Genomic DNA, 27,991 nt, shown 5'->3' on the forward strand with positions numbered 1-27,991 from the left:
ATTATACAAATGACAATGCTAATCCATGCTCTTTCATCCTGGAGGAGCAATTAATCAAGATTATTTATTGGTGGCGGAGTGTGGGAGATATGCCATCTAATCCTGTTCCATACACGATCAATCAGGGAAAGGTCTAGTTGGCTGCTGAACAGTAGTGTTGACTAACGGCCATTAGGGCATGTTAAGTTGTACAGGTAGAATGCCAGTGGACAATGTCCTTTCATTTCACATATAAATGGGATTAGGAAAGACTGAATGATGTCCCTGATGTCAACAACAGTGGTCAATATCACCAACATCAATGCACTGTGGATCACTCCCTGTTTAATTCTTTCTGCAGTTTGACAGAAGGACCATCCTAATGTGCAATGGCTCATTATTTGACCCCATTCAGACTTTACTAACTACAAACAAGATGCAAGATGATGTCTAAGAGAAATGATGAATGATGAACACCTCACAGAGTACTGTGCAACACCTAGTAACACAAATGACTATCCAATAATGCTATAGGCATTGAAGACAGGTGTGACCGTTACCGTATTTTGTATCTCAACCATATTGCATTCACTATTCCAAGCTGGTTTCCTTCTGTATATTCATTTTCATAAGTATATATCTACATATATATACAAATAAAGAATGCAAAACCAGCCAGATCTACCAGGCAGATTTCAAAAAAACCTTTGGACCATATGAAACATATCTTGAAACAACCTGAAAAATTCTCAAGTTCCATTTACCTATTGTGGATTTGACTTTAGAAATTTTGAATTTTCTCATAAGAAAAGTATTGTATCAGATGTCACATTTCACTGAGGAATAAACTAATTCACCCACTAAACACTATGCAGTTTCCATATTGCCTTGAATTTGACTATATATGAGCTTGTTTATTGGCGTGTTATTTCCCATAAGAAAAGCATTTAAAAATGTGGACTTCTTGAACTGTTGTAGATATTTTAATAAAACCTTTACATAAATTTACTATAGTAGCATCGGGCACACAGGAATTCTGGGTTTGATGCCAGAAAACTGTAAATGTAATCCATCGCCAAAAAAAAAAAAAAGGTAATACTAAATAAATTTAAAAATAAAATATGCAAGCCAGAAGGATAAAACTATTTTAAATGCCTGTATTTTTTGATAGTATATAGTAAAAAATAACAGCTCTCAGAAGTCCTTGGTTCAGCTCCAAGTTGTTATTCTTCATTTGAAAAATAATGCAAAAAGGTTTCAGGAGCTACATTTGGAAAAACTGATATGACATGAAAGCAAAATACTGAAAACTGTAGATGCATAATTTATTAACACTTCGATGGTGGTTTTTAGCCTCATGGTGCTCTTTGTTCAGTTTTGGAAAATGTAAAATACTCCCCCACTTTGGAAAAACATGAGGGATGCTAAAAAAGTAAAGAAATTGCACAAGCAATTAAAGATAAAAGTTTCTGAAATTCAGTGCACAAACAGATAATTTGTAGAAAGGCATAACATATGGAGGATGACAACCATTTGACTTTTTTATTTATGATATCTGCACTCAGCAATGTTGTACATATTATACCGATGCGTGTATGTATATAAGATAATGTCAGGTGCACATATATTATAATTTCAATGAGCCTGATTCTAGAAAATTCATATTGTAACGCATTATGGAAAGCATTAAAAATATTACAATGAGATGTCACTATTAAGATTCTCTGGAGTGTGAACATCGTTTATTTATAAATTAAACCTAAATGCTGGCAGAAAGCAAGCAACCATCACAAATTATACATTGGACCGGGTCCGGCTAGTTCCTGCATTGTGCCAGATGCTGCGCACTCCAGCCACAACGTTCCTAAATTTGAGCAAGAGGAATTTAAAATGTTAAAATTAAATAAACAGAAAGCTTTATAAATAAAAAACTTACAAATGTAAAGAAAACGCTCCATCTTCTTTTTTGAAATTTCAATTTTTAAGTTCCACTACGAAATGCTTATACGGTACTGTTAACGCGTATTGATGTCAGGGACTTTATTTAAAAGAATGTAAAGCACTAGAAAGTATTTGAATGTGTAACACCGACAGTATTTTTAAAAATAATTTTATTGTAACATTTAGCAAAAACTGCGTTGCCTGGGTCTAACATTTAACATCGCAGCCCGGATTAAAACTAATGTCTACGAAATTGACGTAATGGAGCACTACGACTTTAAATGTACCAGCACAAGTGAAACAACCCTGGCACCTGCGTCATTTCCAGCTCCATCTCTGAATGGCTCCGCTGTCTGCCGCAACGGTGCGACCCCGAGCTTTGCGTGTCAGGGTATGGAGCTGATGAGCTGTACCCCTCCCAGTAATTGCCATGCGTCACCGTCACCTGCGTGGGCTTCTCCGCTTACCAACGCGGTGACTGACAAGCCCAGTACGTTAACATAAACCTAATACCCGGTGTGTCCAGATCATCTAAGAGAGAGAAAGACAAAAAAAGTGCCGCCACATTTACCTTATAGGATGACGGGTCGGTAAAGGGCACCGCGGAAGTCGCGGCTGCTCCGATTTGCGCCATTGTTCACGCGTGATGTGGAAAGGCGCGCCCATGTGCGGCTCGCAGTTAGTAGTCGCCGATCTCTGTCATGTTGCATTCGTTTTGCCGCAGTGCTCGCAACATCTTTCGCACCGGAAAGAGGAGCAGGTGGGAGTACACAAGGAAGACTTCTTCTTTAGCTTCACTCTCACCCCCCTCGCGGCAGGTGAGAGAGAGTCAAGGCGACAGGAAGCGCGACACACTCACGCGCTCACCTCTGCCGCCTCTCCGCTTGGGTGTGGCTGCTTGTTATAAGCGAACGCTCTAGAGAGGCGCTGCTGCTGCTGCCAGTGCAGGACCAATGGGGTGCAACGCTGCGAACGAGGAAGTGCCTCGGCTGCAAGGTGGAAGGAGGGCAATTTGACAGCCAAAGTTAAAATTATGCCTATATGCGGTATGTTAATGTGTGTGACAAGCTACATAAAATCTGTATATCCACACAACACGCGTTTAGTTTACGAGTATCTAAAATTATTTTTCACATATTGCAAAATCAACAGCGAATCGTGTTCCAAATGCATTTGTAGAGTACTGAAATGCAATTGTTCTGACACAGTTCAAAATATATTTTCAGACAGGATGGCGCGGTGGTTAGCGCCGAGCCCTCACAGATCTCAGATTCGATCGTGGTCAGTGTTATTTTACGTTCCACCACAGTTCTTTGGGGTTTCCTTAGCGTGTCTTAAACTAGCTGTTCTAAAAGACCCGTTATGACTACAGCCGGTTCTGTAAGCGCGGAAGTACTAATTCGCCTTCAGTTACATCGCATAACTTAAGCAACTTCGTCTTGCGCACTTTGAAAGAAGCCGCTTGGCTGAGTATTGATGTACGGTGTACTGTACTTACACATTGATATGGAAGACCAGTTATGCACATAAGTGAAATCTCAATAAATATGAAAAAAGGCAAATATGAATTCTTAATCGTTTAATTAATTTTTAAATTGAATTGTCCATCTATCGATTTTCTAATGCGCTTTTCCAGTTTAAAGTCACAAGGTCATTTAATTATACTTAATGTCATTGATGTCACATCAGGGGTTGGGTCCTTCCTTGCAAATGTTGCCAGAATAGGTTTTACCTCTCAGTTAACATATGTCAGAGGAAATGAGCTGAGAAAATATACATCAGCATTGCTGTTTAATTTTATGAGAGAGTCAACAAGGAATTGAACCTTTCCTGTTATTAATAACCTAGAGTTTGGCTGATGTCTTTACCTAGAGCAACACAAACAGGTTATGTGACTTTAGTGTCACACAGTGAGTCAGAGACTGGAATTGAGCACATTTTTATATGATCATAACGTTTCAAATTAAGGATCAAAGGTGAGTGTAATCAAGTGCAGTATTCCACTTACAGGTTATAGAAGCAAAGCTTTTTAGTATAATGTTAATTAATAGTGACACTTTTTTATTTTTGCATATTTTCCATACACAGTTTGGTTAGATCTTTGTATGGCCTATATTCTTATAAACAGGAAGAATAACCAGGGGAATCAGATAAAAAGATTAAGTATAAATGAAAATATATTTGAACAAAAGAAAGGAAAATATTTAAAATTTTTGATGTGATTACCAGTAAATTTTACAAGTATGCTCTATATTATAAAAACATAAGGACAAATCAAAAGATTTCACCAATTATTATTATTTTTTGGTATTTGGAAAAACTGTATTAATCCCCAAGGTGAAATTGTCTTTTTGCATGACCTTTGTGGGTCAGAGTGCATGGTCAGGCATTGTAAAAGCACCCCTGGAGCAATTTTCAGGTTAAGGGCCCAGTGGAGTAGGATCCTGTCTGGCATTTAAGATATTAATAAACAAAAATGTATGCATTAAAGTTGATAATTACACTATATAGGAAAAATATTAGTCAGGACATAAATACTGTATATACAAAGTAATTGAAAAAAAAATAAAACAATACACGTGTATATAGATATAAAAAACTAACAGAAACTGAAAAATGGGAACAATTAATATAAAAAAGAATTAATTAATCAAAGATAGTTGTGGAACACAAAAATATAGATCACACTCAGATACGAATATTTTACAGGTAATAAAAATAAATCAGACTTGTATAAATACAGTAATAGTATCCGGAATTCGTTCATAAACAATAAAGATGTAAAAAAAATTGCAGAAGCAATGTTTTCAAACAACCAGTAAATCTTCAACAATTTCCACAGGGTAATAAATCAGTTGTTGATTCCAAAGGGTGGGAAACAGTCTTATATGTGGCAAATTAGGGGTCCTGTTTTCATACTTGTAGCTAGGGCAAAAATATGTTTGGCTAAAAACTCTGTTGCTGAATAATAAAAATACATTTGTCTATGAAGAAAATCGGTGGAATGCAGATGGATGTACAAGTTCGGAAGAACTGATAAATACACCCAAGTATCCAAGTTGAAAAAGGAATAAATAGTCTCTTAACTGTTAATAGATGTTGTTTTTCTTGTTGTAAAGCTATAAAGGAAAACTAAGAAAGAGTTTTATTTTTTTTAGAATTGTACTGCTTGTAGAAGTGTTGTAAGTGAGTAATACAAGGCAGAAACTGGTTTATAGGGCCCAGAGCTTTTGGGTAATCAGTTACTATAGATAAATGCATGCCAGCAAACAACAAGGTGAAAGAGTGGTGGTAGACCTGGTATTAAGATAGATCTGAGTGTCATCAGCATACAAGTTAAAGCTGGCACTATGTCAGTGAATAATTTGTCCTAAATGGAGCATATATATTAGACAAAAAAGGGGACAAAAAACAATCGTTATGGTACACCTTGGGAAACCAGAGCAGAAGGGGCTTTGCATTTATCAATTGTAAAAAAAAAACAAAAAAAAACTTTGATCTATCAAACAGGTAAGATTTAAACCAAGACAGAACTGTGCCACTATGCCAGTTCAGGGAAGGCATGGCACAAGTTTATTATGATATATAGTGTCAAAGGTTGCACTAAGATCAAGGAGGAGAAGAATGTTGAGTGCCCAGCAGCAGTAGATAAAAGGAAATCATTAACAACTTTCAAGGGAATGTACTCAACTAGTGCATGTAATTACATTCTATTATCACTGTTGTGGTTCATCGTGTGGTGGGTGCGGTAATGCGCTATAATCAGCACATGCTCCCAACCTTCTCCTCCTCCTTCTCCTCATTGTTTCAAAAATGTTTAATAAACCAAAGTTTGATATATTTGCCTTTGATTAAGTAAAGGAACAAAAAAAAAAAAACCTCCCAACTTTGAAAACAGTTAACTAAGTCCTGGGAACAAACCTCAATGATATGCCATTCATATATTTTCTAACTTGTTTATTCTTGCGCTTTATCTTCATTTTCTTAGCATGTCTTAACACTGTGCATAAAACCCATTTTCACTGGCTTTATGTAAATTTGGAATTGCATTGAATCCCATTATGAGCTCAAACTTCAATATGTTTGTACTTCATCTTTGCTTCATTGTATTTACAGTATTAGCCTATTTATCTAAAAAGCATCTATATATATAATTCACTAAGCCCGGAGACAAGTAGCCACCCATGGAAAGCACGCCGGAAGGGGCGTGGATTCACTAAACCGCCGACAAGTAAGACGCCAATGGCACACGCAGGAAGGAGCCACGCCCACCAACTCTTAGACCATTGGATACGACGAAAGAATCACAGAGCCACGCCCACCAACTCGGACGCGACGCCTCGGAAAACATGCCGTCATTTCTGTTTGTCTGTGCCACAGTCCACTTGCAGCTCTGAGCCACGTTGACTTTTCATCAGTCAACCTCAGTGGAACCTTGGTTCACACAGAGGCAGCGCCAGAGAGAGACAGAGGCACACACAGGCAGCGCGATAGAGAGAGCTGCGCACACACAGAGGCAGCGCCAGAGAGACAGAGGCACACACACACAGAGGCAACGCCACAGAGAGACAGAGGCACACACAGGCAGCGCAAGAGAGAGCCGCGCAATCCTTTAAAACTGAAGTTAAAACACAATGAAGGAAGCAGTCTTTAAAAACCAATAAGCCCTGTGCCTCTTTTTCATTAGCGTCTCACCTGCTTCAGGCCCTGCAACAGTCGAGACGCTCTCTCTGCAGCTGACCTTCTCTGTGCCTGACTCCACTACTGTCAGTCGCCTGATTAAAAATGGCCTTTTGAAGGTGAGCTATGGACCCGCAATACCACAGGAACACATTGCCTTCGAGCCTGCTCTCGCTCACTCTAACGTACCGGCTTTCTCTCTCTTTCCTCACTCGCTCACACACTGCATAGGGGACAAATGCCCGAAGCACGAGTCTACCCGGAAACCGTTTCAGCCACACTTCCACGCCCCTCGTTACACTGTGAGTGCGATGATTATTTATTTAAAAATGGGCTTTTGAAGGGGAGCTGTGGACCCGCTATACCACAGGATCACCTGTGACATTGCCTTCACATTGTTTTCCTTTTATTTATGATCCTGTTGAGCAGATCAGACACCCAGGCAAACAACACTGAATAATCAATAGCTGCAACCACTTTGCCCGTCCCAACTCCTCACCTGAGTCGGTTTCGTCTGTGTTCAGCAGTGTTTCCCAAACTCGGTCCTGGTGAACCCCTGTGGATGCAGGGTTTTGTTCCAACCAGATTCCTAATCATTAATGCTGGCGAAACTCATCTGGGATAAGTCGGTTTTTCAAACGCAGCCGTGTAGCAGATTAGTCTAGCAGGATGTAATAATCCGAGATGAATGCGCGCCTCCGCGCCGAGTGGAAACACAATGTATATTGCTACAACAAAATGATGAAAGAACGGGCACATTTTTTTCACACAAGCTGAGTGGGCGGGTGTTAGTTAGTTAATTAGCAACTTGAAGGATTTCAAGATATAATATACACAAGAGGTAACACTGCAAAAGCGGCCCAAACCAGAAAAGACGGCTGGCAAATTAAACGCGTGTGCATTGTACTTACTGAAAGCAGCGTTACGGATTTTGCAAATGTTAATTTTTTTCCCTCTGCTTAAAAAACATTGAAAAAGCGGTGTGGATTGGTTTGCAGCGTGTAAAACAGTTTGTTTGTCGCGGATAATTTGCTATTCACACAGGGAGGAACCGGGAAGCGAACCCACAATCTTCCACTGTCTCCTTACTGCAAAGCAGCCGTACTACTACAGCGCCACAAGGCAGTTAAAGAATGCACCGGGCCACATGTTCATTTTTTCCCCTGTGCTTAAAAGACATTAAAAAACTATTTCTCAACTGTGACTCCCGAACAACTCAGTATGCGAAAAGCGGCCAGAACCGCAAATAACAATGAAAACTCTACGTGACTCACAGGTAGTGATGGGCCGCTCGATACTCAGGTTTCGACACTGTGTCGAGCTTTCGAAGCACTGCAGATTTTAATACTTGATCGAATAATGACATCTGTGATTTAAGGATTTCACATTTTCTTTCTCAAATGTGCTTACCTATATCATGGCAAAGTACAGGGATAAACCTTTATTTTCTGTCTACTCCGTTTTAATTAAGACAGACCAAAGAAAACATTTAAGGCTATTAAATGTGATCTCAAGAAAAGATCAGGGTTAATTATAATACTAATAACAGGATTGATTATAATGATACAGTGCAAAAGTAAATACTAATTGAAAGAGCCGGGAATGCATGAGGTGAGGCGTCTTATTTTGTTTAACTCTTGCTATCGTATAGTGCATTCTGCCTGTCGGCGTTAGTTATATTTATATTTTTTAGACATCACACACTACAAGCTGCTGACGAACCCTTCTCTTCGTTGTCAGTCTGTAGCTACGAAAAAATAAAAGCAATACGACTTTTAACAGACATCATTGAAGTGTATCATAAGTTTCTGTAACGTTAATGAAAATGGCCAGGAGGTGTCACGAGAGAGGTGAGTGTCAAATGCTTCGAAGCTTCGATACGATTTCCGACACAATTGCTTCAAACGTGTTGATGCTTCGTGAGGCTTCACCCCGCCCATCACTACTCACAGGTTACTGAACGAGAAATCAGCAGACTCGCATGATGGATGGGGCGTAATGGGCGTCCTTCCCCTCTCCTCCGGATTTTTCAAATGTTAATTTTTTCCCTGTGCTTAAAAATCATTAAAAAAGCGGCCTGATTATGCGGCGTATGGTACGCCGCGGGTTGGCTAGTATATTATAAACAATGAGCACAAACCAATCAATGAAAACAAGAGTTTATAAATGATATGCAGAGCAATGATGCGTTGACTAGTCTTATCACTTGCATCACACCATAGCTGAATACTATGGTGTTAATAAGGCATCAATTAAGGCATTCTCATGAGCTCAGGTTCTGCATACAGAGCATGTACCAAATAAGTTGAAATATTTCTCCGGCAGTCCCAGAAAACCTTGCAAACAGAATGGAAATAAAGGAAAATTTTAGGCTTAACCTAGTTCAGTCTGGCTACTGGTGCTTTTAGAAAAACAGCCCACGTCTCTGGCGTCCTACCAAACCACAGTCAAAGCCAAGGTTATTTTCAGACACTATTTAACCTTCGAGGAGTGGCCGTTCTTTAAGTCTGACATCATGCTCTTTATATTTGAAAAAAGTGAACATGTACTTCACAATTTAAACCTTATGCCAACAGTAAAGCATACTGGTGATGTTGGCTTGGCTTGGGGATGGTTTGCTCCCTTAGGACGTGAACAGTTATCCATTCTGTATCACTTGATTCATCAGTAGAATATCAGGCCAGCTTTTCATTAGTTGAAGTGTACAGTAGTGGTTCCACACAGTAGGGTGATACTGGAGCACTCAGTAAGTCATCGTCCAACCCACTATATCGTAACACAGGGTCAGGGAGTCTGCTGGATCCAATCCCAGCCAGCACAGGGCACAAGGCAGGAACAAATCCCTGGGCAGAAGAGTAAGAAAAGTAGCACTGAAGTCGAGACTCAAAGTAGTTGGTCCTGAAGCACACCCCATTTTCTGAATGGAAGCAGCTCTGCTTGGTGGAGCAGACAACACTTTCTCCACAGCATTGTTTTGTGACTAATTTTAAGCTAAAAAAAAGTAACTTGCATTTATTACTACTGAAGAGAGAGTAACAACTGAACTCAAGGGCGCCATTTACTTTTTAAGATACTGCATTGGATATTATATAACTTTACTGTCCATCCTTTTATTATCCATCCATCCATCCATTTTCCAACCCGCTGAATCCGAACACACCAAGCACACACTAGGGCCAATTTAGAATCTCCAGTCCACCTAACCTGCATGTCTTTGGATTTGGACGGAGGAAACCGGAGTGCCCGGAGGAAACCCACGCAGACACGGGGAGAACATGCAAACTCCACGCAGGGAGGACCCGGGAAGCGAACCCGGGTCTCCTAACTGCGAGGCAGCAGCGCTACCACTGTGCCACCGTGCCGCCCCCTTTTATTATCAGATCCCCTTAATGCAGTTCAGGGTCACATTGGCCAGAACCAATCCTAACAGAATTGGCATGTGCATGGCAGGAACTTGCAAAGAAAAGGATGAAAATGCACTGCAAGTTACACAAACTTAAAATATGAATTCAGGGAGTGAGAGGAAAAAATGAAGTATCTGGTGGAAAACCTGACACAGTTGTAGGAGAATTCTGCATATTCCACATAGACAATAACTGGACTGGAGTTTGATCCCAGGATTCTGGAGCTGTGAGGCAGCACTGCTACTTCTAAGTCCCCTAATATCGAATCTAATATTATTTTAGAAATTAGATTAGGTAAATACTCTTTTTGTAGTACTGTATCTGTGAAATTAGTTTATATCCATATTACTAACCGAGAATAAACCGGATATGGACGCAGGTACATGGCATGCCCATGGACGCAGGAGACATAGTGCGCAGGCGCCGACAGCTCAACTAACGGAAATACGAAATAAAGCAATGAGCACAGACAATATGGAACCCTAACCGTCCACACTACACAGCATAGTCAAACCCGACATAGTACGGAAGTTGCGGGCGCCTACAACGCGCGTCCAACACACCGCAGGCAGACCCCCGAGATGGTACAGAAGCCCCAGAGATACGGACTCCACAGCATATGTGAATCATCACATTACAGTAATACAATAATATGAGTACTCACAGACAAAACAAACACAACAGGCTTCGGCGTCCCGCCCCACAATCAAACCGGAGAGAGTACGGCGTCCCCAAACGTCCACAAAACACAGCGTAGTCAAACCCGAGATAGTACGGAGGGCGCATGCACCTACAACGACTACCACATGAAAGACACACACGGCACCGGAAGTATAGTATTAGCTCAACTAACGTAAATAAGTGGCTACAACGCATCACGGCTCAAAAACATAGGAGCTCAACTAATGTAAATAAGAAATGAGGCAACACGCCCATAGGTAACGACACAGCCACACAAAAAAGAGGATTCAGCCCCCCGCCCCAGAGTGAAACGGGAAAAAGTACGGAGTATACAAAGGTCCACCATACACAGCATCATAGTACGGAAGGCGCGAGTTAGTACGAAAGCCGAAGGCACCTACAACACGTAATAAGAATAAACGAACGCTCCGTTTTAAACGTACATCATCCTCACACGTCCAAACTGTAATAAGAATAAACGAACGCTCTGTATTGAACGTACGTCATCCTCGCACGTCCAAACTATACAGCATAAGTGAATCACATTACAGTGATGCAATATTAACAGTACAACCACAGAAAACGCTCCATATTAACAGTAAGTGCAATTATTCATATTACTAACGGTAAACAACGGAGAACTAATGGAGTCACGATCACGGCTCCAAAACTATACAGCTCCACTAACGGAGCTACAAAAACGAGCCCTCATGGACAAAAACAATACATGTTGGCGCCTACAACGCGCGTCTGAAACCGCGGAAGCAAAACTGTCTCGGCTCCAAAACCAAACAGCTCGACTAGCGGAGCTACAAACACGAGCCCGCATGGACAGATACAATGAACGTAGACGCCTACAACGCGCGTCTCAAACCGCGGAAGCAAAGCAGGCACGGGTTCAAAACGACAGTGCTCGACTAATGAACGTTGGCGCCTACAACGCGCCTCTCAAACAGTGGAGTCAATAGATAAACGGCAAAGAAAGGAACGACAGACGGCCGCTAAACAATTCCGTCAATTAGCTGACAACGCTTTCTGTAAAGAGTCCACTATTAGTGAACATTCATTAGGATTAATGAATATACGTCCTTTGTTCGTCATCTACACCTTTACTCTCCAATATATCTCATACATTCATCAATGTATTTCGGGTTACCCAACACCGGGGGTAGGCAAGCGAAGCGAGCAGGGAGCGGAGCCCCCTTGTACTTGAATAATACAATATGATAAAAATAAAGATGGTCAATATTATGCAGTAAATGTTAGTGCTATATTTGGTGACTCTACACCAGTGTGGCATGCGTGGGAGTGGATGTATGTGTCATTGTGCTCTGCAGGGTTGTGTTGAGTCGTGTAAGTTTCCGTTTGAGCAGGCTCTGTCTACCCATGACCCTGAATTTTACAAAGTGGGTTTGAAGATGACTACATAACATTTTCACAGAAATGTGTTAACACCATGATGTTTAAGAACCCATTACCCCACAGTGTATAGGTACTGTATGTAAATTGTGATAGATAGATAGATAGATAGATAGATAGATAGATAGATAGATAGATAGATAGATAGATAGATAGATAGATAGATAGATAGATAGATAGATAGATAGATAGATAGATAGATAGATAGATAGATATTGAACTCCAGGGTAAACTGCAGTATTCCAGCAGCTGAAAAAACAAAAACTAGAAGGTAGTGTTTTGTCATCCATTTTGACATTATTGCTTAAAAACTGCTGAGTATATATTGTTATAATTATAACCATCCTTCCATGTGTAGTAGAGATTAATTATCCTCAGGTAGGCAATATAACGACCAAAGGGGTTTAAGTCTTTGTTTGGTGATTTAGAGTCTGGAGTGGGGCATGCCCCATACCTGTGAACATTATAAAATATAGGCTGGTGCAGGCTTTTAATTAAATAGACACTCCTCTCCATATAATACATTTTTGAAGTGATGAATGTCATTTAGATGTTATGGTCTTACTCATTAAAAGAAGGTGGGGATGGCACTAAATTGGAAAGACAATCAAATTGAAAGAGGCAAATAGGAGTCTTGTTTTGGGAGACACAAGAACATAACCCAACACTCCAAACATATGTGCCAAAGTCATAAGAGAATGAAACAGGTAAGGGTCTAAAACACTAAAGTCTTCTTGAAAGTGCCTTTTCCTCTAACGGTAAGCTGGAGTCTGGAAGTGTAGCTCTTTTGGGGTCCCTGGATGCCACAAAGTATTGCATGTAGGAAGTAAAAATTTTACGTTTGAATAAACAATGGGAGGCCTTAAAATTGAAAGTACACATTATGAGAAGAATTTAGGAGTCATAGTGAACTTGACACTACAAACTTCCAGATAGAAGAAGAAGACTAACAGAATGTGAGGTTATATAGCACAATGTGTGGAATGCAAGTCCAAGGAGGTTCTGCTCAAGTTTATAATGCACTGGTGAGGCCTCCCAATGGTGTACTACGTGCAGTTTTGGTCTCCAGGCTACAAAAAGGACACAGCAGTGCTAGAAAAAGTCCAGAGAAGAGCGACTAGGTTCGTTCCAGGGCTACAGGATATGAATTATCAGGAAAAATTAAAAGAGTTGAGCCTTTTCAATTTAAGCAAAAGAAGATTAAGAGGAGACATGATTTAAGTGCTTAATATTATAAAGGGAATTAATACTGTGGATAGAAACTGTTACTTTACAATGAGTTCATCAACAACACAGGGACACAGTTGGAAATTTACTAAAGGTAAATTTCGCACAAACATTAGGAAGTTTTTCTTTACACAGAGAACCACAGACACATGGAATAAGCTACCAAGTAGTGTGGTAGACAATAGGGCTTTAGGGGCTTTCAAAGATAAACTTGATGTTATTTTAGAAAAAATTAAGTGGATAGGACTGGTGAGCTTTGTTGGGCTTAATGGCCTGTTCTTGTCAAACTGTTCTAATGCTCTAATGTTCTACTGTGCAAGGAGTGATATTATGAGATGCAAAAAGCTGTGGATTTTATGTGTTTGATTGTTTTTTGACAAGTCTACATAACTGTCTGTTCTTCAAATGTACATTATCACCATTTCATAGTGCACAGGTACCAGCATACATTTTCTAAATACTTGAAAGCTTGGATTAGTAAGGTCACTGTCCACTTGAATGCTGTGACTATAAGAAGACTGCTGTACATTAAAAGAGATTCAAATTTAATTTTTTATAATCTGTTATTTTGGACCATGTGGAGGCCTCTGACTAACAAGTGCATCACCAGAGTGTCTCAGAAAAAAAGTAAGGATGAGAGAAACCTCTAATACACAGTGAGAGGAAGAATTGCACTGGCAGTCAGAGCATAACAGGCCATCTGAAGGCAACAACCACTGGAACAAATGCTGGTTTTGTGGAAATGACACCCCCAAGGACACCAACCAGTGTGAGAGGTCAAGGTGTCTTATGAAGAATTCAGCAGTATTTCATCTAGTCAGGAATAGATTGAGGCTCTCAAAACACCATGTCTGTTCTTTATATCATCTACTAATTTATTTATTCAGAGATCAATCTGTGGCATTTTACTTAAAAGACAAAAGAGTTCTTCAGGGGAAAGGCATGCTTTTTGTAGAAATAAAAATTGATCTCTTTATTGATTATTTTATGATGTACAATACTGAAATGACAGTCGACTATAAAATAAATACATGAAACAGTAGAACAAAGCTCAGCATTTTTCAGGGGGCACACATCCAGTAAATGAGGTTCTTTTATCTTGCAATTTATTGGTATCCTTAAAATCTCATACACTCATGCCTCAGAAGAGGCCATGCAAGGACAAAACAACTAAGCATTCAAGAAAAAAATGATGTATTTCTCTCAACTTCTAATGCTGAGTTAACTTCCTGAGTTCCATGGCACAAGGCATAAAAATAAGAGTCTCTGCTAAAACCAGAACACAGGATGATTGATGAGTGTTTTGTTCTGAAATTGTGTTCAAATGAAAAAAAGGTCCAACTGGATAAGAAAATTTTAACACCAGAGACAGACAGCCAGCAAGTTGCAGGGTGCAATAGCTACTCTTTTTATTATTGTTTTACAAGAATGAGTCCAATAAAATACTGTATACAATAACCCATAGAATCCCTTCTGTAAATCCATTTCTGTAACTAGAACATTCTAACAAGTTCTTGATTATAATAAAGTTCTTCTAGTTGACTATTGTTGTGAACTGAAGCTGGATCTATAGCTATAAAGGGGTGAGGCTACCACAAGACAGACTTTACTGGCTTAATCCCCACTCCAAATTGTTCCAATAACTTAACAAAATCCCTCATAAGAAAGAAAAAAAAAAATTAAAAACTTCAGGCTTGTAATAGGCAGACTAAGGATCTTTACAAAGAATGCATTAATCAAAATAAGAAAAAAGGCAAGAACAGGCTCAATAGAACAAAAAGGGGCAAAAAGATATTGCCCAAAGGCAATCCTGACACCACTCGTGACCACCGATATTAAAGTGGACTAGCTATGGTGTTTTTTACTGGATCACTTCAAGATGTGCCCAGACTTATGGCAAATGATGTAAGTCACATTATTCAAACATTGTTCCAAACTTTGGGAGCTATAAACGAGACGGGCTTCACACTATGTTTCAAGCTGCATCCACAATTACAAAGGTAAGATCCTGATGAATTAAAAACTTATGTCTACTATGAACCTACATGGAACAAATATATGATTATATTAGGCTTCTTTAAGAAAACAGAATTTCAATAATTAGTCATTAAACTTTATTCAGGGACAGGTGAATATGTATGTAAGCTTAATACTTAATAACATGAGTCCGCTGGACATCTTACCTTGTAAAAAAGAGAAAGTCTCTGTTTGAGTCAGCAAAACGGTGAATGCCAAACTGCTAATTCATTGTAATGGTCTCAGTTTGTTTCCTCAGTTGGAATGCCACCAAACCCTCCAACACAAGTATCAATTCAAATTATGATTTATTTCTACAAATACCTCTAAAAGTGATGCACAAATACTGCATAAGCACAATTCCTCTTATTTTCTATGTCTTTTTTTTCTCTTTTCCTCCTCTTTTACTCCTCCAGGTAAGCTTTGTCCTCATCCACCCACCTCTAGCACTCCTGTGTGAAGTTCGGCAACTTCTTTTAGGGCAAACCCAAGAGTATGACCCTATTACAGGTAGAAGGTACTTCCGGGTTAGGCCAAGGTTCCTTAAAGTGATTAATGAATTGTCCCTGCAGCTCCCCATGGCGGCACCCATGGAAAAATGCAGGGCTGTTCTACTGGACTACAATGCCCAGCCTGCCCCACGGGTATTCATGCAGGCACTGTAGTTCAGGAAGACTGACACCTATTGTGTCGGGGGAGGAAATAGTCTGTACAATTGGTCTTCAACTGTCAGCCCATGCCTGGTGACCATCATATTGCCCTTACTGAGCTGAGCATAGTAGGGCGAGGTGACCAGCCCAGCAAGTGTTCCAATCATTCAAACAAATATCTCGGTCCTAATAGTGCCGTCCTGTCCCGAAACAGAACAAATAAAATCATTACGCTTCCGGCCAACCCCCCGTATGCTTTGTATGGGCAGTATCTCCAACCATGCCCCAGGCTATGGCAATTGTAACACCAAATTTCTGGCATTGGCCGTCTTGCCCTGCGCATATAGAAGCTGAAGGGATAGCACATCTGTTTGCTCCATATATTTTGTGTAGCTCATCTGTTTGCTCCATATATTTTGGCACTACAGTCATGTGGAAAAGCCTCTGTTTAGATTTGGTAACACTGTTGGAACAAGTGCTATTCGGTGCCCCTCACATATATCATGGACTTCATGGTACTGTGTTCCTTTCTGCTGTACTGTACAAAACTCACTGACTTGTACAGCCAAATCTAGTGTGGATAACGAACCGATCCATTTCATCATATGCAGCCTTCCAACGCCTGCAACGGAACTCATGCTGTTTCTTCAATTTCCTGTAAGGCTGTTCCCGGAATTGTAGCAGTTTGTTCAATTCTTGGATATTCAACTGTTGTTTCAGCTGGTCCAGCAATTGACGTGCAGGGCTTGGGTTTTTACATCTGCCCACTGCAGGTATGCCAATAAGCTCTCTTCTTGCGCATGCTCCATTACACATAGCAAAGGGTTCTATAAGTTTGAGTTTGGATGGCCACCTGTACAACCAGTCTCTTCCACCTCTATTAATTATCTGCTGAACTCACTTTTGACCCTAAAAGAGATGGAAGAGATACTCATCATCGCCTTCTCTCTTTGTGGTTTTCCTGGTGTTTGATTTACGATCCCAAGGCCTGTGCTCTAGTCACCATTATTACTTCCCCATGGGTCATGGGAATCAGGCAACATCCATGAATAGTGGGGAAGGTTGTCGGGACTTGAGTGATATGTCCAGCCATCGTCAAATTCATGTTTGAGTCTGCACTTAGACAGCCAAGTGTAGGATTTTACTCTTACTTTCAATGAAGTAGGAATATGGCAGTCCCACGGTATATTTAAGCCAGCGTTGGCTCATACCTCTGGCTCTGATCCGTCACTATAAAAAATACTAATTGTCCTGTACATTTTCATTTCAGTAGCTTCTTGCATCCTGTAGTGAAAGACTTCACACCTTGACCAGTTCTTCCTCCCCTTGGTGGGACTCTGATCTGCAGGAACACCCAATATCTGGCATCTTGACTGTATTCCTCTCTTGTTCAGTGATTTTTTTCCCCATTGTAAGAAATATGAGGTGAAACACAAAAATAACCGGACTGTGCTTGGGGCTTTCCTGGAAAACCGTCTGGAGGTCGGCCGGACGTGAATCATAGAACTATATCCCCTCCTACATGCCCTCTCAAACTGCTGACCTGCTAGGTATATGCTGACAATAGCCCAGTCAGTATTTGCACAACAATCGCTACATGAGTTGCTGCTATAAAGTTGTGTGAAAAAATCGAACAGCAAATCAACATCAAATTTCTCATGAAATTGAACAAAACGGCCAATGAAACTTAAGAAATTATAAAAAAACAGTGTACAGTGGTAACAGTTTGTCTCGCACACAAGTTTTTGAGTGGCACAAACGTTTTAAAGAAGGGCAAGAAAATGTGGAAGATGTTCAATGTTCAGGTCACCCACACTCATCTTGGACGGATGAAAACATCAAAACGGTGAATCAGATTGATCGAAATGATCATACAGCTTTTTCCGTAAAGCAGTTTTTGACTGACAAAAACATTCCTGTCCTCGATCATCCTTCCTGTTTGCCTAGTTTAGCTTCCTGTGATTTTTACTTGTTCCCGAAAATCAAAAGTGACCTGAAGGGAACACATTTTTCTTCAATGGATGAAGTGAAGACAAAAAAAAGCCTGTTGAAGAGCCTCAAGCAAGAAGACTTCCAGCACTGTTTCAATCAATGGAAAATACGTATGGAGCGGTGTAGAGATCGGAAGGGGGAGTATATAGAAGGTGACAATGTTTAGAATGCTATAATTTATCCATAAATATATTTTTTTTTTACCAATCTGGTTATTTTTGTGTTTCACCTCGTATAACAGACACTGTTAAGGTAATACAGTAGGTGGTGTGGTAGGGTGTTGGGCAGGTTGGTCACAATAATTATACATAAAGCAGGTCGGTGTCAAACCAACAGCCAGAAAACCAGATCATTTATTTTTTGAGTTTAACCAGAAGATGTGTGCCAAAGGCAAAACAAAAGAAATAAAATTAAGCAACCAAAACATAGAAAAGAGGCAAGAATCACAGTCAAAATTCAGGCAAGAAGTCAAAAACAGGGCAAAATGCAAAAGTCAATCACAAAGAGAATTTCTATAAGGGTTTTGAAGGATTTATCTGCAGATCGAATAAAGCTCAGCGCAACTGCTAACCTTTTATCCCATCTGCTGTCAAAGTCACATACCCAGAGACCATTCCCCTAGAAACGTGGGATGTGACCCTAACAACTTTACGCAAAATTGCTTCCACTATAGGACGAGGCTATATCACCCCAAAATTCAGCCCTGATTATGACAGAAATGTCCCAAATCATGGCAATGGGACAGCTCACACACCCACTTTCACTCACACCAGGCCAGTTTAAAGTCACCAATTACAGTTCACATGTTCGAAATGTAGGAAAAAGTCAAAAGTACCCAGAGAATCATTTTTTATCTCATTACTTGAAAACCTTGTTTGGTTTATAAAGTGGGTTTGCTTTTGGGGTGTACTCTGTTATAATTGGCTTTCTCTTTTAATTTTTTCTACAACCTTATGTTGCCTGTTTTGAAATCGTTTATATCCTTTTTGGTGTCTTCTACCCCAAGGAATTCAAATTTAACATCAATATATTTTTTGTAGTTATTAAGCATTTAAACATTTTAACCTGTTGAAACGTTTACATATTGCAAGATCTTTGAGACCATCCTCAATTGTGCTGCACGCTGAAATGCGGTTGATGTGTCTGTTGAGGGTTGCTTGTCCATTACCGAGGCAACTGCAGGTTCATGCTGCAACCGAGGCAACCACAGGTTTGTGCTGCGACCAAGGCAACTGCAAGTTCATAGCCTCCCTGTGCAATACATCGGTTGCCCAATAGTTGATTCTAACTAGGCCACTAACGTGGCCCTGTCTGTGCAATACATCGGTTGCCCAATAGTTGATTCTAACTAGGCCACTAACGTGGCCCTGTCAATGCTTCGATTGCATTTAGAATAGATTTTTTTTTCTTATGTTCCAATTTAACTGTTATCAATGTAAGTTAGGACATCTTTAAATCAACTTACCATTTCTATGTCTTCTCCCAGAATTATGAGGAGTGTCACACACAAGCGATTAGGGTGCAGCTAAAGGACCCGACGAGTCGCACGAAACCACAAGACGGGTAACTAAGACAACGTGTTAACACTTCTCTCTTTATTTTAACAGGAAAGACGAACAACAAAAACCCACAGCACCTTGAATTTGTCTCAAAGGCCTCGTCACCCCTCGTGTCCCCTGAAATTACAGCAATACTGCCTAGGTCAGGCTACACTGCTCCTCTAAACTTAGTCACCAAACAAGAATGGCACATTTTATACTGTGATGCCAGTCATAACTCTAACTGGGTTGCAGAACTCCTTGCCTGAGGTTAGAGAGCATGTTCACGGCTCAACAATCTTAAAGGCATTGCACAAAAAGTGCTATTTTGGAAGAATATACAGTTTGCAACATGTTACTTGGAAGATACTGTAAATATGTGGCAGAAAGGTTTGTGGTCTGATGAGGCTAAAGTGGAACTGTTTGGTTTGAATGCTAAGCAATATGCTTGGTATAAATCTCATACTGCACATTAGCCACGTGACACCAGACCCTCTGTAAAGGGTGGTGGTAGCTACATCATGTTTTGGGGGATACTTTTCAGCAGCAGGGACCGGCAGTCTGGATGAGATTGAGGGGAAGGTGAATTCAGCACAATAAAGACTGATCCTGGAGGTGAACCTGCTCCCCTCTGTCAGGAAATTAAACATTTTCAACTTTCAGCAGGACAATAACTCAAGGCACTCTGCTAGAGCAGCAGTGGGGTGGCCTAAAATGGATAAAAGTGATGTTCCTGTGTGGCTCAGTCAGAGTCCTGACCTTAACACCATCGAACATCTGTGCTGAGAACTAAAATTTTTGTTCACTCCCACTCCCGTCACTTACCTGATACAGCTTAAACAGTTTTGCAAGAAGGTTGAGATTTCAGTCTAACAATTCAATTTTTTAATTGTTTATAACGTTCTTTCATTTTTGGGCAGCTGTGTAAAAAGTGATTTAAAAATAACAACTTGCAGTCAAACTGATTAAATTTATGGGTTATGACAATCATTTATGCAGAAACAGGGATGGGGGTCAAAAACTTTTTTAAACACTGTATTCATCTTTTCAGAAAGTCTGGCAGTCCTGATTCAGTCTCACCTGCAACATTCAAACAGTGTGCTAGGCAGCTTGCTCTTCACAGACTTCTTTAGCCAACCTTTTGCACAGTGGATTGTTCCAGACTGCTTTAAATCTTCTGGTATTGTCCCAGTTCCCAAAAAAAGATAAAATGAGCTGCCTCAGTGATTACAGGCCAATTGGACTTGTGTCAGTTCTAATGAAAATGTCTGAACAGATATTTGTAACCCATCTCAGCTCTTCTACTGCTCCACATCTTGACTCACTTAAGTTTGAATATAGAACAAATAGATCTGTGGACGATGCCATAAACATGGACCTTCGCTTTGTACTAGATCATTTGGATTTTAAAAGAACTTAGTTAGAATACTGTCTGTAGGCTTTTGTTCAGAATTTAACACCATTGTCCCTGAACTGTTGTTAACTAATCTTCTGAACTGAATGCTACCATCCAAAGGACAGGAAACAGTGCATTTGAATAGGCCCTCACCTCTCAGACTGTCTCAGTATCAGCACAGGTGCCCCTCAAGGCTATGTACTATACCACCTACTCTATTCCTTGTAAACCAATGACTGTAAGTCCACTGACCTTTCAGTAAAAATCATTAAGATCGCCGATGACACCACCATCATTGGAGTAATTATCTAATGGAAATTCAACAGCATATGTTGTAGAAACAAAGTGACTTGTCTTTTGTCTTGGTGCGCAACCAATAACTTGGTACTGAATACCACCAAGACAGTGGAAATAGTAATCGACTTCACAAACAGCAATTACACCCTCTTCCGCTATAAATGAATGGTTCTATGGTTAATATGGTGAAATCCCTCAAATCTGTAGGCACAACTCTCACAAATACTCGCCTCTGGGACATTAACACCACTTCCATTACTACGAAGGCTCAGCAACAGATGTACTTTTTATGCCAGCTAAAGAAATGAAATATCTCCCAGCCCATCCTAGTTCAACTGCACAAAGCCAGAACTCAAAGTATGGTTACATTCTCCATTTTTGTTTGGTTTGGTTCAGTAACAGTCCACTTCAAAAATAAATTAGCATCATTTAACATCATTTTTACCTCTCCTTAATAATTGCATTATTCTTCAAATATGTATAATATTGTAGTGACCTCCACGTCAGGTTCGAAAAAAATAAAAAAACAGACGGACGAATTAAGGAACACAGAACAGTTTACTGGAACAGTAAAAAAAAAAAAAAATACAGGGTTGTAACAGCAAAAAAAAAATGAACGTCTTTGACTTTGAACTATTTACAATCTCCTATAGTTCTGTCATAGTTGTGGTCCTGAGAGACACCATTAAAGAAAAGCAAAACAGAAAAAGAGAAACGCTGACTTTGCAATCCCTCAATACTTTCCTTCTAGCCCCACAAGCCCCAACCCTTCTCCCGTTCCCTCCATCCCGGGTACCACCCCCCTTTCCATGTCAATCATATCCCCGCTGTCAGTCCTCCGCGCTGTACTCTGCCCTCCCTCATTCGGACCCAACAGTCACTGCAAAAGGTCTTCAACCTGGCTGGTTCTTTACAATATGTTTAGTTTAACATATGTTATTTGTATGGGATGTTATATTCTGTTATAAGCAGCTCCAAAGCTATCAAGTTAATTTTTTATGCATTAAGTACTGGTGAATAAAAGTGATTCTGATCACTATAATGTCATTAGCATACTTGCTAATTGAACATTGTTGTGCCTGGAGCTAATATAAATAGTGAACAAAAAACACACAGCTTCGAGAAGCCTTTATATTTATGCACAACCTTTCAAAAAATGTTTTGTACTCTATCTGCAAATGACTTAAAGTCCTAAGTCCAAAATTTAATAAATGAATTTCAATTCATGTTGTTTAGTTTATCAATCAATGTGTGAGACTAACTGGTGGTGAGCACTGAAAAAAATGGAAAAATAGAAAAATCGCACAAAAGACTCAAATGGAAGCAAAAAAGGAGTTGCTTGAAAGACAATCCCAAATAAACAAATCTCAAATATGGAATTCACAAGAATAATGCAATAACACAGCAGTAATTCAACAAACTAAACTAAACTAAACTTACAATAACTCTGACAAACCTGAGCTTACTTCACTCTGACCCACCGCAAATAGCCAGAGAGACGGCTCAGGTGTGGTGATGTCAGAGTAACCACGAAACACAAGAGATACACGAGAACTTAATTTCACACTTTGAAAAGTAATCCATAAATGGAACACTATTATCATTAAATAAAAATACTGGGTAACCTGCAGAGCATGTTCAACATAAGGCTAATTCTGTGACAAAGCTCCAAGGGGTGCTTGTAGAAGTTCTTTTTATCAGCTGCCCCTAGACTCTCCATATAGCTTCTGGATAGTCAATGGTTTCCTGCCATACATGTTAATTATACTGTAAATGCATTATTTTGCTATTACTATTAGGGGGCCCTCCACTTGCGCTACGGTCCAGCAGCTTTGCGTCTCTGCTGCCGCGTTTGTGGATTTCACTTTCACCAAACAACAAAGCTTTTAATTCTCACGGATAGGCCTGCATTGGGAAGAAACACTACTTTTCCCAGATGGCAACACGAATTAGACGATCTACAAGTCTCTGACTTAAAGTTTAAAGCCAAACAATATTTACATACTTCTGTCATATCACCTATGTCCATATATTCGATCTCTTTCCACTTTTACCTTTTCGTCAGTATCGCATTGAATTTTGAGTCTGTGTTTGAAATTACATCATGACAATGCAATGTATACAGCAACTGCCTGTGAGTGAATATCATTTCTCTCTCTTTGCAAGAAATATGTCTGACGATAGCATTCACACAAATGAGAAATGATTGAACCGTGTGCTTGGTTATGTGGGCAGGACTTTTCCAAATTTCTTTGCATAAGCTCTTATCTTGCGGGGCCTGAAATTTTCTCTTACGGGATTTCACTTTCACCAAACAACAACTCTTTTAATTCTCGCGGATATGCCTCTTCATTGGGAAGAAAACTACTTTTCCCTGATGGTAACATGAATGAGACAATCTACAAGTCTCCGACTTAAAGTTTAAATCCGAACAATATATTTGATCTCTTTTTGCTGTTCCATTATTTCACCACATAATAATTTCCATTTACTATCATTTGTTTGAGACTTTTGAAATTTTCGTAGTTCCATTATCTCTAACCTGCTCTGCATGTGTACCGCGCCAACGTTTTTGAAGTCTTTTATTTCTGGCCCCGGGTGTAGTTAAATCTCTTGGCACAAAGTCTTGTCTCGTGGGACATGAAAGTGTCTCTCTGAGAAAATCACATCTCGTCTCCTGCCAAGATTTTTTTGTTATAATAAAGAGATATGTAGCTTCAATATCATTGTAATTTCAACTACAACCAGTAATCAATCAATCAATCAATCAATCAATCAATCAATCTATCTATCTATCTATCTATCTATCTATCTATCTATCTATCTATCTATCTATCTATCTATCTATCTATCTATCTATCTATCTATCTACTGTAAAGAATGCATCAAATTCATAGCTTTGCCTGTGATTCTGTATGGTTCAGTGGCTGGAATTAGGCTGACTCCGGTGAAAATGTATACAGTATAATTGTACAATATCTCTGTGCAGTAAATCTCCTTGGGATGGTGTTCTTTATTAAAAATATCCTATATTGAGTTAAATTGACTGTTCATACTAACTGACTTGTACAAAGCAATATTCATTTTAGCACCTCAGAAATTGCATTACAAGTGGATATGACACTAGTCCATAACGGTGACATCTGAGCTTGCCAATTATCTGATCATGGAAAAAGTTAGGTTAATCCCTCACTAAAAAAAAGAAAAGAAAGGACACACACACACACACATAGAGCTTTCACCAAATAGCCTTTGTCACTTTCTTTTCCTTTTTCAGCGGTCAAGTAATCTTTTTCTTATGTAGATACAAGCTGACGCCGCTGTTCAGTCACTCCAGTTATTTGATATTGGTTTTGGATGGTCAGAGAAAAAGAGCATCCCCAGTGGCTACACACACAGGAAAGGGAAGACATGCACACAGAAGGCAGACAGAAACTGAAGCAGTGCCCAAACACTGTGAGGTGGCTCGCTACCCATACAGCCAAGACTATAAGTTTTAAAACACTGTACAATGCCAGTTTTGGACAGCTTCTCACAATGATGTAAATTCTTTAAAGATAAACTACATTTTCATATCCCACACCTCTACATTACAGATTGCACACATTGGAGGTCTGCGGTAGTATAAAAATGTTGAGTGGTTCTGTAAAGTAAATGAGGTTGTGTGGTCTGTGCACATAAGGGAAATCATTGACAAAAGATGTTGCTCTTTATCTTGGCTCTCAAGTGCCCAGCGAATCACACATCACAGGCTGGTCATGTGACACGATAGCTAGAAAGGTCTCAAAGGAGAAGATAAAAAGTATGTAAAAGCCCATTCTGGGAAATGATGCTGTGCAATCTGATCTGCGCTGAAATCAAGGAGCACAGATGGGAATCAATGGGAAACTTGTTAGAGACAAAGCCCACTAAAACAAAGGTATGTCCGATTCATATTAATAAATTGATGTATCATATATTAAAATCCCTGTACAATAGAGAGAAAACGTAAAGACATATAGTTCCTTTTAATGCATATGTGTTAGTTGTGATTAGCTGTGATTAGATTTAGTTCAAAAATTTTCTTGTCTCTTTTTCTAGTGATTTTACACTTCCTCACCAGTTTTTGCACAGATTTACAAATATTGCAAACCAAATGAAATTTGATATAAAATGTAAAGATTTCAGTTTTTTAGTTTAGTATCTGTGAAATGTTATACGATTCATTTCAGAAAGTCAGCTGTGTTGAATGCAAGGAAATTGCATTTCCTGAAGGAAATGAAGGTGCCTTTATTAATTTTACAGGTGCTTGAAGTTTAGGGCATCCTGAAATATTCAAGGAAAAAAAGGTCCAACCTTAGGAAAAATCACAAAAATAAGCCATCATGGTTTTTGGACAGTTTTATCAGAGAACAGAGCCAGGAAAAGACATGTTAAAACTGAACATTGGAGGACTGAAAAAAAGATTAGATTGTCAGCTGATTCGAAAATATCCTCATACACGGCTGGGAAAACTTATTCTCTGCGACTCCCTGGAAGCCAAGCTAGAGATGTGTGATGACTACGATGCACTACACAATGAATTTTATTTTGACAGGAATCCAGGTTTATTCAAGTACATTCTCAACTTTTACCATACTGGAAAGCTTCATGCCATGGAAGGGATGTGTGCCCTGTGCTTTTACCAGGAGACAGAATATTGGGGTATCAGTGAAGCCCGCATACATAGCTGCTGCAGTTACAAGTACCACATGAGGTGGGCCAATCTCAGTGATTCCGATGGAAGTCTGCTCAGTGATGAGCTCAGCCTGGTTGCCAAGGAAGATGTTTCTGTCATCCACAGAGAAGCCAGCAAGTTTGACAGCATGATGTACGGCACATACCGGAGAAGGGTCTGGCTGCTTTTAGAGAACCCGGAGTATTCCTACACATCCAAAGTCTTCACAGTTGTTTCCCTGGCAGTCATCATGATCTCTGTCTTCACAATGTGTGTTAACAGTATGCCTGAATTCCACAGAGACACAGAGGAGCACCCGGCACTCCAAATTGTGGAGGTCAGCTGCATTATATTCTTTACTTGTGAATACCTTGCCCGCATGTCAGTGACACCAGACCTGAAGAACTTTTTTCTTAATCCCCTCAATACCATTGATTTCATTTCATTTTGCCCTTTCTACACCACTCTCATTGTGGAGAATTTTAATCAGCATGACAATAGCTTTGAAAACATAGGACGGATAGTGCAAGTTCTTCGGCTGATGCGGATCTTCAGAATCCTGAAGCTAGCTCGGCATTCAAATGGACTGAAATCCTTAGGCTGTACAATCAGGCACAGCTTTGAGGAGGTGGGATTATTGGTGGTCTTTCTGACTGTGGGAATAGCTATCTTTGCAACTCTGATGTACTCAGTGGAAAAGGAAGAAGAGGAGGCTGGCTTGACCAGTATTCCTGTCGGCTGGTGGTGGGCTACAATCAGTATGACCACAGTCGGCTATGGTGACATATGTCCTGTAACAATTGCTGGTAAAATCATTGGCAGTTTTTGCATAATCTTTGGCCTTCTGATGGTGGCCTTGCCAGTCACAGTGATATTTAACCGCTTCTCTAAATATTATCGAAGGGAAAAGGCCATTGATGCAACCTTGTGGAGCCAGGAGCTTAAGAAGCAATTCACTGCAGTGCCTAATATGAATTTAAGGGACGCATATGTAAAAAGGCTGCAGTTCCTTTCAAAGATCAATGGGGCCAGGCTGGAACCCTCTGCATATGAAAAAGCAGAACCTGTATTATTAGAAAAAGACTGTCATGTATATGATGGGGACCATACTGCTGACAACAAAGAGTGTCAAACTTAGCCTGCTGTAAGACACCTTAACATGCCGAGGCACAACTAGCTTAAATTTAATGTCTGAAGGCACGAAGCTAGAAGCAGTATTAGCATTATCAGTTTTTATGGAAACTCAATGGTTAATTCAAATCCTTGTTGGATGAGCTTAAGAATAGTCTGCCAACAAGTCATTAGTACAATGAACACTAGCCAAAAAACAGACTTGTATTCAGAGTGGACTCGGAGATATACCGCTCCTTTTAGAATAGAAATACTGCGCTCATGTATATACTAAGAACACTAAACAGGCTTACTTTAGGAAGCTATCAGCTACAATTGTACATTTCATCCACGGTCGCTCCTGCCCTGGAACTGACAGTGCCAGAATAAGATTCAGCTGCACACAGCCTGACACTGGAAAAGAAACGGAAATGGAGGAATGGATGCTGCTTGTTTCACCCTTATGTGGAGATCCTTATCAATAAGCAGTATTGTTGCTCTGTACTTTATTTGTATGAAGCTACCTTTTCAAAAAGGCTAGATTGGAAAATTGAAATTTTATATTAACTTATTTGGAAGTAGCCACTGATTTGCAAATTGTGTGTATGATCTTCCTTGATTAAATATAATGACAAATACATTCTTTTGAAAGAAAATTTAGATGTACTGCTATCATTGCTCTACTCAAATATTTACTTAAACATCTATCTATCTATCTATCTATCTATCTATCTATCTATCTATCTATCTATCTATCTATCTATCTATCTATCTATCTATCTATCTATCTATCTATCTATCTATCTATCTATCTATCTATCTATCTATCTATCTATCTATCTACTGTAATTGTACAACAGGTCTGTGCTGAATAAATCCGCTTGGGATGGTGTTTTGTATAAAGATTGTCCTATATATAGTTAAATTGACTGTTCATACTAACTGACTTGTATAAAACAATATTT

General features: G+C 39.7%; 2 protein-coding genes across 2 annotated transcripts in view; one reads left to right on the forward strand and one right to left on the reverse strand.

Annotated features, from left to right (window-relative positions):
- nipal3 (NIPA like domain containing 3) overlaps positions 1–2,823 on the reverse strand; it is a 63,776-nt gene extending 60,953 nt beyond the window's left edge. Inside the window, exon 1 of the mRNA XM_028819689.2 lies at positions 2,492–2,823. Within this exon, the coding sequence (XP_028675522.2) occupies positions 2,492–2,554 (63 nt within the window). The 5' untranslated portion in view covers positions 2,555–2,823. The remainder of the gene's footprint in view (positions 1–2,491) is intronic.
- Positions 2,824–25,046: 22,223 nt separating this feature from the next.
- LOC114665277 (potassium voltage-gated channel subfamily S member 3-like) lies at positions 25,047–27,392 on the forward strand. Its single transcript, XM_028819745.2, has 2 exons — positions 25,047–25,139; positions 25,505–27,392. The coding sequence occupies exon 2, from the start codon at positions 25,585–25,587 to the stop codon at positions 27,052–27,054; it is 1,470 nt and encodes a 489-aa protein (XP_028675578.1). The 5' UTR covers positions 25,047–25,139; positions 25,505–25,584; the 3' UTR covers positions 27,055–27,392.
- Positions 27,393–27,991: the final 599 nt, after the last annotated feature.

Source organism: Erpetoichthys calabaricus, chromosome 14, assembly GCF_900747795.2.
Source record: "Erpetoichthys calabaricus chromosome 14, fErpCal1.3, whole genome shotgun sequence".
Lineage (NCBI taxonomy): Eukaryota > Metazoa > Chordata > Cladistia > Polypteriformes > Polypteridae > Erpetoichthys > Erpetoichthys calabaricus.